The sequence below is a fragment of the Columba livia genome, chromosome 1 (assembly GCF_036013475.1).
Source record: "Columba livia isolate bColLiv1 breed racing homer chromosome 1, bColLiv1.pat.W.v2, whole genome shotgun sequence".
NCBI lineage: Eukaryota > Metazoa > Chordata > Aves > Columbiformes > Columbidae > Columba > Columba livia.
This window is the reverse complement of record NC_088602.1, coordinates 125625673-125639460: the sequence shown is the minus strand read 5'-3', so window position 1 is coordinate 125639460 and position 13788 is coordinate 125625673. Positions and strand designations below refer to the sequence as shown.

Sequence of the window (13788 nt, the reverse complement as noted above, 5' to 3'; positions counted from 1 at the left end):
ATGTAGAAAAACAGCATTACGCAGCATTGTAAGGAAGCCATTGATGCCCTTTATTAACAACTGTATAGGCTAGAGATTTTCATCCTAGAAAAGATAGAGCTAAGGGGGGATGTGGCAGAAGTCAGTGAGGTGTCATGGAGGGGTGAATAGAAGCTTACAGTTCGCAGTCTCGTTTTGTGCAAGAACTAGGGGAAATCAAGTCATGCTACAGAAGAAGATTGATTCAAAACAAATAAAAAGTTCTTCAATGTGTACTTAAGCTGTGGGATTCCTTGCTGCAGGCTGGCTCCTGAAAGTTTACAGGGGCTCCTGTTGATGCAGATTCATGGGAAAGAAAGATCCTTTGAGGGTTGCTTAGTGTTTATTAACATCCTCTGCCCCTAGAAGTCTTTGAGTTGTAATTTGTGGGAGGAAGAAAACTTGGAGAGGAAGTGTCTTATGTACCTTCTGTGTTCCCTTACTCTACCTAAGTATCAGGATTTGGTTTCTGCTTCCCATCTAGCTATAGGTTATTAGCTGGAATACACGAGCCCTTTTCCCTAAGCTTGTGAGGTTCTTACTTGCAACCACAGTATGAGGAGAGATGTTCCATTCGTGGCTATGCTAAATGAAAAGCAGAGAAAGTGCTGCCCTTGTCAGTTGACCAATAAGTACATGCCCATGACCAGTCAGTACACTCATGGTTCCAAATGAGCCTCAGTACCTTCCACCTGTTGTTCAGCCAGCAGATATGGAAGGGGACACAGTGAGAAGGCTGGGGTGCAGCTTAAAGGAGAAGAGTTGCAGGCTTGGATGTGGGTGAAAGCAGCCAGCTACGTGTGCAGGACACAGAAAGGAGTGAAATGAATAGAAGGTGAGATACGTGTCTGTAGGTAAGGAGCAAGGAAAGCATTTGTATGTGATGGACTATTTTTTGTTAGTCACAGGGTAACTTCAGATTTTTAGAATGAGACTTAGAAAGCCGATACAGAAAGAAGTACAATTAAAATTGGAAATATTACAAAGCCCTTATCAGAGAGCTACTGTCTTGTGGAAGTCTAACTTGACCAGAAGGATTTGTATTTGGGTTTGACTTCTCTCTTTGAGCTGTTTATTTTTGATAGCAATGTGTGGAATGACAGGGATTTTCTAAATGGTGTAGTGTTCCTTATATTCAGTATTCTGCGGCAGGAGAAGCCATTTCCTTCGCAGGCATCATCTCTTGTAAATAACAGATACCCGCCTTACATGCTGAGCAGTTGCTGAACTATGAGCTTATCCAGAGTTTTATTTTCCCGTATTAATCAAGGAAAAATGGATGTGCTTTTTAGTAGATGTTTCCTTTACAAGATGCTGTAATTGGTATTTTGCTCACTGAGTGTTTAAACTCTGTAGCCAATATGAAGCAGATACAACCTCTTTCTCATGGCCAGCTGTGCAAGTTGCTATGGGAACTCGGTGGGGACTATCTGCAGATTTCTGCTCTGGGGACCACACCTGGCTTATTTGCATTCAATTTAAGTTGGGGAAAATTCAAAAGAAGAAAGAGGAGTGGAGACTAGCCAGTAGGCAGGCAGAAAAGGGTTTGTCATTTTGAGACTGTCACATTGGCTGGAAAAGCTGCTCGTATTCATGGTTCTTGCAGACTCGTGCAGGGTTCTGAATTTTGTAGCCTTTTCCATGCATTTTCCCAGTGTTGTGAGGCTTGTTGGAAACGTGATGTCACAGGGGACTTCTCTTTTTTTTGTATTATTGCCTCTAACTTAGTTAAATCCCAGAGAATTTGTTAACTTTCTCTGCATTTTTAATGAGTAATCTCTGTGTGATGGTGGGGGATTGGGGATTGTGAAGGCAGTATGGTATACAGTCATTCTTTTTAAATGGCATGTTAATTTGACTCTGTGCAATAGAGAGTGTTGCTGGAGAGCTTAGTTTGATCTCCCCCCCCCCCCCCCCCCGCTTTTTTGGCAGTGACTGACTTCCTAAAAAGGCTGTGGAAAAACTGTAATTCAAGTCAGCACTGCAGTGGTCAGCCACAGCTCTCAGGCTGTTTGTGGCTGGATATTTGTGGAAGATGGTGATCTGACACTAAGTGTTTCGCTTCTTGCTTGCTCATTCTCACTATGTCTGTTTGCCTTTTGACCAAGACTGGACAAAATGGATTAAAACAGCACTGGATGCCAAATTAACAGACTGCCTTGGTACATTTCTGTAGGAATGTCTTACAGGAACTTGTAAACTGTTTTCAGAACAGGAAGCTTAGAAGCTTTGAGAAATCTGGGATTACCTCAGTACTTTTTAGATGTATTTTTACTATCTGTATAGTATGTATAATATACTGTATATACTGAAGTATATATGTTTTATATAAAACACAAAGTATGTCTGAATATATAGAAAGTATATGTGTTTATATATAAAACATATAAAGTTCATGTTTGTGTATATATATATATATATATAAAAATAAAATAATTCTGAGGGTTAATGAGTGGTCACTTACCTGTAAATGTTTTCTGTTCTCATCTGTTGTAATGTCACTAGAGCCTTGGTGTCTCTTGACGATTCAAATATTCAGCCTGTAGTGATGCTGTAGACCAACATACAGGTTTTTTCTATAGGTGCTTCAGACATTTATGAGGTGTACTTTTTTATTTATTTGATACCGATTGGTCTACTAAGGTTATTAGTAGTTATTTTTAAATTCTTCTGTGAAGAACTCCTTGAATTTGGAGGTTAGCACTCAGGCCTATGCTAAACTCAGCCAGGTCTATGCTAAACTGCTTACCAATGTTGTTTTAGCTGTTGCTCTGCTGCTGCTTCTGTTAATTTCTTGTCAACACCCCTCATTTTCTTTTCTTTCAAAACCTCGTAGTTCTAATGCCTTTTTACCACATCTGATGAAAGTAAGTGATTTTAAGTCTTGCAATGTAGGAATCACATCTCCAATTTTGAGCATGGAAATGGTGTGTGCATGGAGACCAGAAATCAAAAGGAGTATTCTCAAGAGAAGAATTGGAGGGGTATATGCATATGTAAGTATACTAACTGATAAGAGCTGTCAACATTAGGTCTGAGAGTCAGTGTCTCAAAGAGAAAATAAACAGTTGTTGTGAGATTTTAATTTCTTCTATTTGTCACATAAGTTGCATTAGTAGGGTTCATAAGATGAATATGTAATTTAGGAGTGGATTTAAGCTGTAGACAATAAAAGTTTTAAGGAAATACTACTGTTGTAAATTCTTGCCGATTTGTTCTTGCCTCCTTGGGGTCTTTGTGCTTCAGCAGGGTAAATAGTTCTCCCCTTGGATGAAGAAGCAGATTTGGGTTAGTATTTTCTCCTTGTGATTCTCCTAGTAGTTCTAACACAATCTTTTCTTTGGGCTAGTTCTGTCTGTGGCAGCACCAGGGAGAAGGCTGTATGGAGGTGGGGGTAAGTAGGGCTGCAGATACTGGTGCTTCTGGTGGCTTTTTGCTGGCTCAGTGTTCGTGGCCCGTAGCTGTAGTATTGACAGGCATTTAGTTAAGGTCCTAAATTTAGTGTCCTGGTTTTATCTTTTCATTTCTATGTGAAAAAGGTGAAGTATGCATATATGAAACTTGTGTTTTATTGAGAAGTTGGCAACTAAGAATTAAAATGTTCTGGCTATCACTTCAAACATTTTTGTGTGAGGTTTTTGACCTATTTTTTTCAGTTTACTACTTCTACCCTGTAGTTTGTGATGAGATCATTAATCTATTTTGAGAGGATTCTGTGTCTGTCAACCTAACACTTCCAATCAAAATTAGTTATGGGAAGTGGGACAGTGCAGAAAAGTTTGTCTGCTCCAGTTTGTTGGAGAGTAAACACAATATTCCTGTCTTCAATGGTGTGTGTCCATGGGTCTGTGAATAAAGTGTGCATATCTTCCCAGCAAATCCTCTGTAAACACAACCATGGGTGGTATCACACTGCGTATGCACATCAGCACGGCTGCTGAAGTTCTTGGGGTTATGTCCTGGAAAAGCTAAATAATACCTTTTTGGCTTTAGCACACCATAGCTGCTAAAAGTGGGCAAAACCGTATTATGATCATTTCCTGGAAAAGCTGTGTAGGTAATACTTCATATGTGTAGCTACACTGTGGTTTTCACTTTCTACTCTTCCTAAATTATCATAAATTGAAGACTCGGGTACCTGGGAACTTTACATTTTTATTTTTTCCTGATTGGTATCAAATGTAGTCTCATTAGCTCCTGCCATCCAAAATGACAGATACTTGGTTAGGTGTGCTGATGGATGGAATCCATATCTGCAACGTGAATAACTCTGTTTCTTTCTTCAGATCTTGCATCTGGTGACTTTTTTGTTCAATTTGTAACATACAAAGCAGCTTGTGTGGAATTTGGCCCTTTCCTCTTTGAGATCAAATAATTTAAGCTTCAGAAATAAGCATGCTCATGACATGTCTTGTGGTTCCTACAGGTGTTAGTAGTGTCTGCATTGGTGTGCTGAGGGCATTAAAGCAATATCCTCCTTCAGATTTGAGGTAGTTATTAAGGAAGAGAGAGCAAAATCCGTTTCTGCACAGGATGGTGATAACAGTAATGCAACTTTGGTTCTTACCGTGAACTGTAGAGGTTTTGCATGTGCCTTTTTCTATTAATTTGCCAAACTCTGTAATGCAAAGTAGAGCTAAATACTACCTATGATCTTGATGAATCCAGTTGCCTCTAGTGGAAATAACAATATACTTAAATCTTTGATTTTGATTTCGGTATTTTGAGAGTGACCTGTAGGGTATTCAATGCCAAGTGGTGTGGAGACCCTGGGATTTGAATTGAACTGAATTGCACAGTTATGTACTGGATTAGACCGTTCTTTGTAGAGCCTCTATTTGTCAGGCTAGACTAGTAATTGCTACTTCGTCAAAGTGGAGTACAGTGAAACAGCATGTTTGCATAAGGTGTTATGTTTTGATTTACAGGTGAGTTTAAAAATAATGTATTTAAGTTCTGAGGACCTGTCTCTTTTATGTGGGTAGATGTGGAGAGGCAAATCTAATGCTTTTGGAAAGCACATAAAGTGGTGGTTTTTAAATACAGTAGGTCATACAACTGCTAAAACAAATACTGCCATTCAATAATTGAGCTTGGCATAAGTAGCCTTCATATGTTGTCAGATCAATTGTATTGTGAGTCACCTATTAGAGAATATTTATTCTAATACTTGATATTTTTAATGTGTATAGTGGTAACAATTTGAAACTAGCAATATTTATGTAATCTTCATTGTCTGGGGTTCTGGTAGTATGAACTGTATTTACGTTTTCAAATGCGTGCAGAGTTTCAGCAGGTACTGCGTGTGTGGAAGGTGTGTTCCCATAAATGTCATCCCAGCATGTGACTAGTAAGAGATGACCACTTTAGGTCCAGAGGATAACATGAGCAGGGACTGGAGTTCCTGCCCAGTAGAAGTTCAGGGTTGCCCCGCTCCGTGTGCTGGCTGGCATCCGGCTGTGCTCCAGGTTCTCCAGTTTTCCCAAGCTGCAGCATCCCATAAAAACCTGCAAGCTTTCAAGGTGGTGGTGTTTTTGTTGTTGTTGTTATTTCAGTACTGCTATGACATAGACTTATGTCCTTAGATTGCTTCCACCCCCCCACCCCCCCCTTATTCTGATAGATTTTGAAGTTTTACTGATTGTGTTCTTCAGCTCTCCCTTGTGTTTTGTTCATGTAACTTCACATCTGTCTTCATTTCAGTCTTTATTTCCTGCAGTACTTTTTTTGAAAAGCGATTAGGGCATGCAAATCTTGTAAAAGTAATAAAACAATAAGAGGTGTTTACTAATAAAACAGTATGCATCTGTTGCAAGTGTTCAATATTTGTCAGTGTGTCAGTGTGAAATATTTCAGATTTGACAAACCAATAATTTTAGAGGAAGGTAAAAGCCACATATATGTAGATAAATGTAGATAAAATCCCAAACGGGTGCCTCCCTTGAAATATTTGCATTTTAAAAATGGTTTGAGTGTGTTTTATGAAAAATGCTGCTAACTTAGGGAACTACTTTTCCTGTGCCATTTTACTAGAGCAATGAATATGTAATGTCATAGAACCATACCTCACGTATGGTGGAATCAAAACATGATATGCTCATTTTCTATGCTAACTTCTAGTTAAATTGCAAGGAGGTGAGAGCTCTCCTGCAAATACTAAAAAGTGCCACTGTGCAGCAGCTCTATGGCAGATGCAACATGCTAGTTAAACAAAACTTTTTTTTTTTTTTTCAAATGTGTGACACTTTGGGTTGTTTTTTGAATTCATTTATTGGAGTCGGTGCTTATGATATGATGTTTGGTGCATGGAAATAAATTTTAAAAGTCTCAAGCCATTATGTAATAGTGATGAAAACCTTGAAAACATAATATGAATGAAACATGAGTTCTTAAATCACGAGATGTAAAGATCTACTGTCTGCTACTCTTCAAAATATCCCATGATTTCCAAGTAAGTGTGTATGATGATTTCATGGATCAAAGTTGTGGTTTTGAACACCAAGTGTTGACTGGACTGGATTTGTGTCCTTTGCTTTTGAGAAGAAAACACTTAATGGAAGGAAATAAAAACTTCTGCTTAAATATAATATGGGTCCTTTCTTAAACGGTATGGTTTGTAGGCAATAAGGGGAGGGCAAAACTGTTCGTATGATGCACCGGAATGGTAGTATTAGTCATGGATTTCAAATAAGGCTCAGTTTGCTTGTGAAAGCTATAATGCTGTAATTTTTCTTCTCCCCCTTTTTCCCCCTGCTCATATGGTGGTCATGACAAACTCATAGTACAGTACCAGAGTATTCTTACTATTAAAAAAAAAAAAAAAAAAAAAAAAAAAAAAAAAAAAAAAAAATGCTTAAACCATTATAATTGCTACCTTCTGTGGAAAAAAAATAAAAAGAGACACTTAAAAAAACAAACCCACAAACAAACTCTTCATATTAATGTGTCAGGTGCTTATGAGTATCTGCTGTCCTGCACCGATAAGACGAATTAGCATTCCTGCTTAACTGTCTGCATACTTAATTTTCTTCCAAATAAGGTACATGAAATAATTTTGAAAGATATTTTATGCAGTGGAAAGTTTGAAAGGATAGTTATGATTTGAGTTTATGAGAGAGAAGTAAAATTAGATGTAGACTAAAATTCCAATTCATAGCAATTGCGTAATGACTGGTAATTCTAAAACAGGCCAATTTTATTTGACTTTTCCAGACAACTGCTCTTTGGCTTTCAGAGCAAACTTAGCAATTTTCAGATAAAATCAATTTTGTTAGCCAATGTCAAAGGTGGTGGCTAAAATTAGAGCTTATTTTGCAGCCCTAACTACAAACAGGCAGCTGTCTGTCTGTCCATAATTACTCTAAGAGGATTGTGCCAACTTTAATAACAGATTATTTTGTTGAAGTATGTGATTTTTTTTTTTTCTTTAATAGCATATTGGAGTTCTGTTTGATGAAATTTTTATTAGGTTTCATTCAGCTTGTGGCATGGAGACCTGGAAATGTCCCGAGTTACAATGTAGTAGCTCTGTAGAGTGTCAGTTTAGGGGTAGCTGTATCTATGGTCTTGGCTGGCGTGGCATACAGAAAGCAGCCTTATTGCAAGGGTTGCCAGTGTTCATTGACGTTGTGCTTAGTCATACACTGTTTTCAAAGCTTTTGCTGACCAGTCTTTGGTGGTTCTTCAAGATAAAATATACTAGACACTGGTACACTAATGAAAGTGGTGTGCAAAGATGTGACCATTAATACCATATGTCCTTTCATTGTATTGTTCCAAGTACACCATTCAAAAGGGAAATAATGTGGTGTTGACTTATTGGGTAATCTTCCCATGTTGTATCAGAAATAATGCCCATGAAGTTTATAAAGGTCATGCTTGTCACAGAGCTGCCTAGTGGCAGAAATTTCCCAGCTGTCATTGAGGACAGGTAGTAAATGACGTTTTACTGATATATGGAAACATGTCTGTATAAAAACGAAGATTCTTTCCCCCCTAAAGGTGTTGAATAGAATAATGTTGATAATAACTTTGCCCATTATCCCTTTAATTCTGCTTCATTTGTGTAGTTTAAAAGAAAGAGTCTGACTGACCAGCTGAAGACAATGATTTAAACATTGTTTCCCCCGAGTTTGTAACAACTTTCCCTATCTATAATATTTACAATAGATGTCATTAGGGAATAATTTTGTGATGTTTACGGTCTGTCAATTTGACATAATAAAGGGAAAAAAAACAGGAGGAAAGATAAAAGAGAAAGTGCAAAAGGAGGTCCACTGAGAGTTGCATAACCTGCAGGGGAAAATGAGGTTCCCTTTCCAAAAAGTAAGGTATAAAATATCAAGGATAATCATTAGAACTGAATATATGAGGTAACATATTGGTGGAACAACAGCAAAGCAAAAGCATTCATTTGAAGTGGGAAGGTATGAAAGATACGTAAGGAGTGAAGAGAAGAAATAGAATGGAGTAGAAAAAGAGTCTTCTGAAGCTTCGTCTGCAGACTCTGAAGTGTTCGAAGGACATTTACCTGTGTCATACTTGGCTCCATGTTAGTAGCTTGATGTCTGTAGTTGTGTGGGATGCAGAGAGTTTTTTGCACTGATGATCACAAAGTGTAACACTTTCTCTTCTTAGAGGTGCTTTTGGAAGAAATGTGAAACTTTGTATGCAAAGCCCAGAGTGGTATTTTGTTTAAATGTGAGTTCCAGAGATAAGACTTCAGTTCAGATTGTTGAGTAACTTACTAGTAGAATCAAGAAAGAAAAGAATGGCCAATGACATGGCAGAACTGAACAGAAAATTAAGCTAGCATATTCCACAGTTGTTTTTGAAGCAGGATGGCATGCACTGTTCTTCCTCAAGCCTTTTCCTACTTGTGTTTTCAGGCCTCCTTCAAGAGCCTACCAGATAAATAGTTGCAGTAGTGTGGCCTAAATGAAACAGTAGTTTTTCTTTGGGCAAAAGTTAAGAACTTACATGAAAGGGAAGGTAATAATATTGTCAAAGAATGAAATGGTCACTGGAAGAAGGCTATTCTTCTCTCGGTGCCACGACCCCATTCTTAGGTTGGAAAGTTAATGTATAAGGTTTTATTTCAATTAGCAGGTTGGTGGAAGTTACAGTTCACATGAACATATGTGTGGGGATTAGTGTTTCTGAGGCAGATGGGTTGGCACAGTCAGGAGTGGGAGAAAACTTCTGCTTTCTCCTTGTTAGCTGTCAATGCAGTGTTGATGGCATGGACAATGAGTAGCACTGTGGTACCACCAGCACAAGTGCTAACACTGCTTCAGGCATGTTCTTCCCTGTCCCTTATTTGCTGTTTACTTGTCCTGTTGTTTGGTACAAGTCATCCATCACTACACACGTGCCTGCTTTTAACGGTCACTTCCTGTGGTAGTGTGCTTTAATGCTGCACCTGTGTTATACCAGCTCAACACAGATTCTCATTTGAAAGAATAACACTGCTTTCCTCTTACTGTGCTACTGGCTGCCTAAGCTCGGTCATAACTTAAACTGGCACTTGCTTTGAGAAGTGCTTGGCTTGTTATACTTGTGTGCGTCCAGAGTTTTCCAACGAAGCAAACGGATTATCTCCCAGTGCACACTGAAAGCATGTATGGAAGAGTGAAGTTTACTGAAGGTCTGCAAACCATGGAGATGTGCCTCAGAGGTCTCAATGGGACACGTGAATGAGTAGAAAAACAAGTTGAAAACAAGGTATTAGGAAAACCTATTCAGTACACGCAGTTGTTTCCCTGCAGTTGGGAGCACCTTCCCTCTTGCAATCTTTTTCAAGTGTAGATCACTCATGTTAAATATATAGCAGGGAACATCTTGTGTTAAGTAGAGATATGAACCTGAACAGAAGAAGAGGTCAAGCGTGGAAATAAATTCCAGTCAGTACTGGATGATTGAGAAGTCCCTTTGCTCTCTCTCCCTCTTGTTTGGAGAGGCGGTGCTTGAATTCACTTCAGAAATGAGGAGAAAAAAAGTCCTTTTTTAAAGAAAAAAGGAAACATACTCTTTAAATTCTCATTAACATGTGGAAGGGGGCAATTCAACCCTGTAGTCACCTAGATCGTCACGTTGTCTTTTCGTGATCAGAATATGGAACATTAAATGTTGTGATGTCCACATTACACTTGAATTTTTATGTAAGTGTTCTTGCTGTTTAGGACACTGGTATTTTGAGTGGTAAACAAACTATTTGAAATTATTTAATCTAGCCTCATGGTTTGTCAGTACACTTAGTTCTGTGGATCACTTCTGGAAAAGAAAATTTATTCCTCCACAGGCCAGATCCTCTTCCCAGTTCTGTCCGTCAGCATACTTCCTGGCCACAGCAGCAAGTGTGTTCTGGTTATCATTGAGCAGTTCAAAGATGCAACCTGGGTGTAAAGTGTCCCTTTCAAAAGCCATAGCTCTACAGTAAGCTTTGTTTAGCTATATTGTGTATGCTTGTGGAAGGGATTAGTAATAGATTTTTGTTTTTCTTTCTTGGCAGTCACTGGAAAGCAATAGACTGAATCTATTTTGATTTTACTCAGGATAGATTAGTGGGTGTCAAATGTTACACAATACTTGACATATCCACTGCTGTTAAGTTAGTTGTGGCAAAGGGATTACCCAATAATGAATCGCCAAGCTCTTTAGCCATTTAAAGGGAATTGTGCCACTTCCTTGCCCTGGTGATACTCTCTTTCCTGGCCAGGACCTTCTTGTGACAGTTCATGTTTGCATGTGGAAAACTCCATGCAGATGTGCAAGCACCAGTTTGACGGCTTTGTGTTCAGCTTCTACCTTGCTAATTGTTTTCGTGAGATTATTTGGATTGTGTAGAAAGCTTTTCCCAAATCTCCTTTATTACTGGAGTTATTGTTGCCAGCAGGAATAAGATTAAAGGTGCTTAAGTCTGTAGAGTTGTTTCTAATTTGTACGTGTCATTTCAGTGGCATTTGAACAGAACTCAGTCTCTTCCCCTCCCTGCTCCCCTGTGGTACTGTGCTTGAGTTAGGGCTGAGAAGCCAAGCTATTGGAAGAAAATTCATTTTGTTCCCTAATTATTATGCTGGCACTTGGGAGATAATTTTTCCCTTCATGCACTGCCAATTAATATGCAAATGAGCTGATAAATATTTATACCATGATTTAAATTATGCAGGGAGCGCTTTCAGTGTACTCTGCAAATGAATTGTTCATGGACTTCAAAGTGCTGGCTGCTGTGCTAACGAGGGGAGATTTGCATAAGGCCCTAATCAGGCGCATACTGATTAAGCTTCATTATGGAAACTGCCAGCTGCAATCTTTGTTTCTATTTTATTACAAAAAGGGGAACTTTTCACGCTTCAGTCGCCTTGACAATGTCAGACACAGCTAGTAGGAGAGACTAAAACTCCACAGAGCAACTGAAGTTTCCCTGTTCAGTTGAAGATTGCTATGGTGTAACTGAAGTTGTATTTCTTCCCCCACCTCCCCACTCCCTTTCTTGTTCAGTCGAGAGCAGTAGTGTAGATTTGATAGAAATTGCCATTCTCCCTTTCCTTGGACTATCTGAACCTGTAGAGGATACCACAGCAATGCTGGACTGCAGCGACTACGTTCTAGGTGGGTACCAGCTCAGCTCTTTCTTATAAGTGTTTAATATGGAAATATAGGCTGTGAGGTTGACTATGCATAGAAGCTTAATCACATATGCAGAGGCTAGAGAAGGTATTTGTAAGGCTGAAGCTCACCAGTGAATCGGCAGCAAGTAGCTGCCTGGTAGGTAGATAGATAGGTCTGTGCCAGGGAAATACATGGTTTGTTGTGTGATATTTTTTGTTTTCTTCTTTCTATCGCTCCAGTAGAATTTGTTTCCTCTGCACTGCTGCTAGATTTGCTGCTAGGCTTGGATTATATTAATACAGACCTTTTGCTTTCGGGATTTCAATCTGAGAAGCATCGGGCTTCTAACAAATACTGGGCTTGACTTGCATATCTGTATGTTATGAATTTTAAAGCATTGAAATGAATTAAAGTCCCAGTGTCAAAGAATTTAGTAGCTGTATTGAGCCAGTCCCCAGCAGAATGTATATTATATCTATGTATTTTTAGTGTAAAGCAAGGTTCTTCATGCGTGAGAGAAAATAACGTGGAGTCCACAGTGGTTGCCATTGATACCGTTGCAAGCTGTGCCTAAGGTTACCGGGATAATGTATTTCCTGTGCTGAGATTCCATCAGGTCTTCAGAACAGACATGCCATAATTTCTTCTTTTTATGTCTTTTAAAATTATTTATAATTGAACATCCCGGTTTTACAATAGGTTTTATTTCTTTCCAAGGCTCTTTCCCCAAAGCTCAATGTGTGTGTATATATATATATAGATAGATAGTTTTTTCTTTTTTTTTTTAAATTTTTTTTATTCTTATTATTCTTTTGATTCCATTATATAAGCTCATGTAAGAATTTATATGTCAAAGTAAGGGAATTTATTTTTGGATGGTAAATTTTAAAGCAGACATCTGAATATTTGTTTCAGAACATGAAGGGGTTTTTTTGAAAATTAATTTCTAATGAATTCTTGACCTGTTTTCACTCACATTCAACTTCGGTTTTTCCGTATGCGTCAGTGAATCATTTTTGCTAGGGCTGATGAAGTATTAGGCAGTTTCACTTTAATGGGTGAAAGGAAGTAGTTAATGATACAAAATCTTAAGATGAAATGTATGTTTTAATAGCTGTGTACAGTCCCTAATACTCCAGGTTGATCCAGTGTCCGCTTCTGTCTTCTGAATACCTTTTGAAATGTGACTGGGCGTGTGTGAAAGCCTGGCACAGCACTGCCTTGCGGCGCCTGCAGCCCTGCTAGCAGAATAGTAGTTCTGAATATATTCACTCCTGAGAGTTTGATTTCAATCATGCACCTGCTGCTTTCGATCCTTCCTTCTGTGGAGTTTGTTTTTAGATAATGTTGGCAGAAGTTGTAGCCCAGGGCCTTTATTTAAAACCCAAGTAAGATCTAAAGGAAAAAGAAAAGGTGAGGGCATTATGGTTTGGGCTTTTAGCCCACTTCATTTGTTTATTCTTTTAACTTTGAAGCAGAAATTGTATGAGCATGTATAAACCAAATAATCTCTTTATTTGACGTATAATGAATCCATAGGTTTAGTATCCTGCGGATATGTCTGTTTTGCTGGTAGCAGTTTTGTGTTTCAGATGTATGTCGTACCATTTGCAATGGAAATAGCGCCATTGTTCTTGATGCTTTACATGCAGAAGGCCCACAGATTGAACAAGAAGTTGTCAGCTGGTGAAATAATGGATGCTATCCTTCATTTGAACCTGAGCTGTACCAAAAAGATGTTTCTTCATCCAGCTTGCTGCTTTTTTGCAATAGCCATGTTTGAGGTCTTTGTTAAGGATGAATCTTTACAGTAAAACAGTCTTCATTTAGACATGCTTTTGGTAGTTGAGTAAACTTTGTGTAGTACTAGGAAACACGGAAAACCTCTTAAGAAAGAATTTATTTTGCGGCATAGGCTGAAAGAAAAACAGGTCTTGGTGGTTTTATGAAAAATGGACTGTGCAGTTGTAACTTGGTTGTTAACAAACTTTCTGGTCATGCAGGAAGATTTGTTGTATGTGCATCCCCATACAGAAGGAACAGTTACTGTGTTGCTTGGAATTATGTGCACAGGACAGTTGTGTCTCTGGGTTTAGTTTGTCTATTCTACCATTAGTATCCTGCAGGGTGGCTCTAATACTTCAGTTTTGCAACAAACTA

The 13788-nt window shown here is 38.6% G+C and overlaps 1 protein-coding gene across 28 annotated transcripts in view; it reads left to right on the top strand.

Annotated features, from left to right (window-relative positions):
• The window catches only part of POU2F1 (POU class 2 homeobox 1), a 122709-nt gene that overhangs the window by 50339 nt on the left and 58582 nt on the right, over window positions 1-13788 (top strand). For 2 of the 28 annotated variants that reach the window (XM_065076975.1, XM_021287805.2), the window contains exon 1: window positions 3025-11628. The exons of 21 other annotated variants lie outside the window; for them this stretch is intronic. In XM_065076975.1, the coding sequence (XP_064933047.1) occupies window positions 11601-11628 (28 nt within the window). In that variant the 5' untranslated portion in view covers window positions 3025-11600. 5 more of the 28 variants (XM_065077021.1, XM_065077047.1, XM_021287799.2 and 2 more) reach the window with 4 other exon arrangements.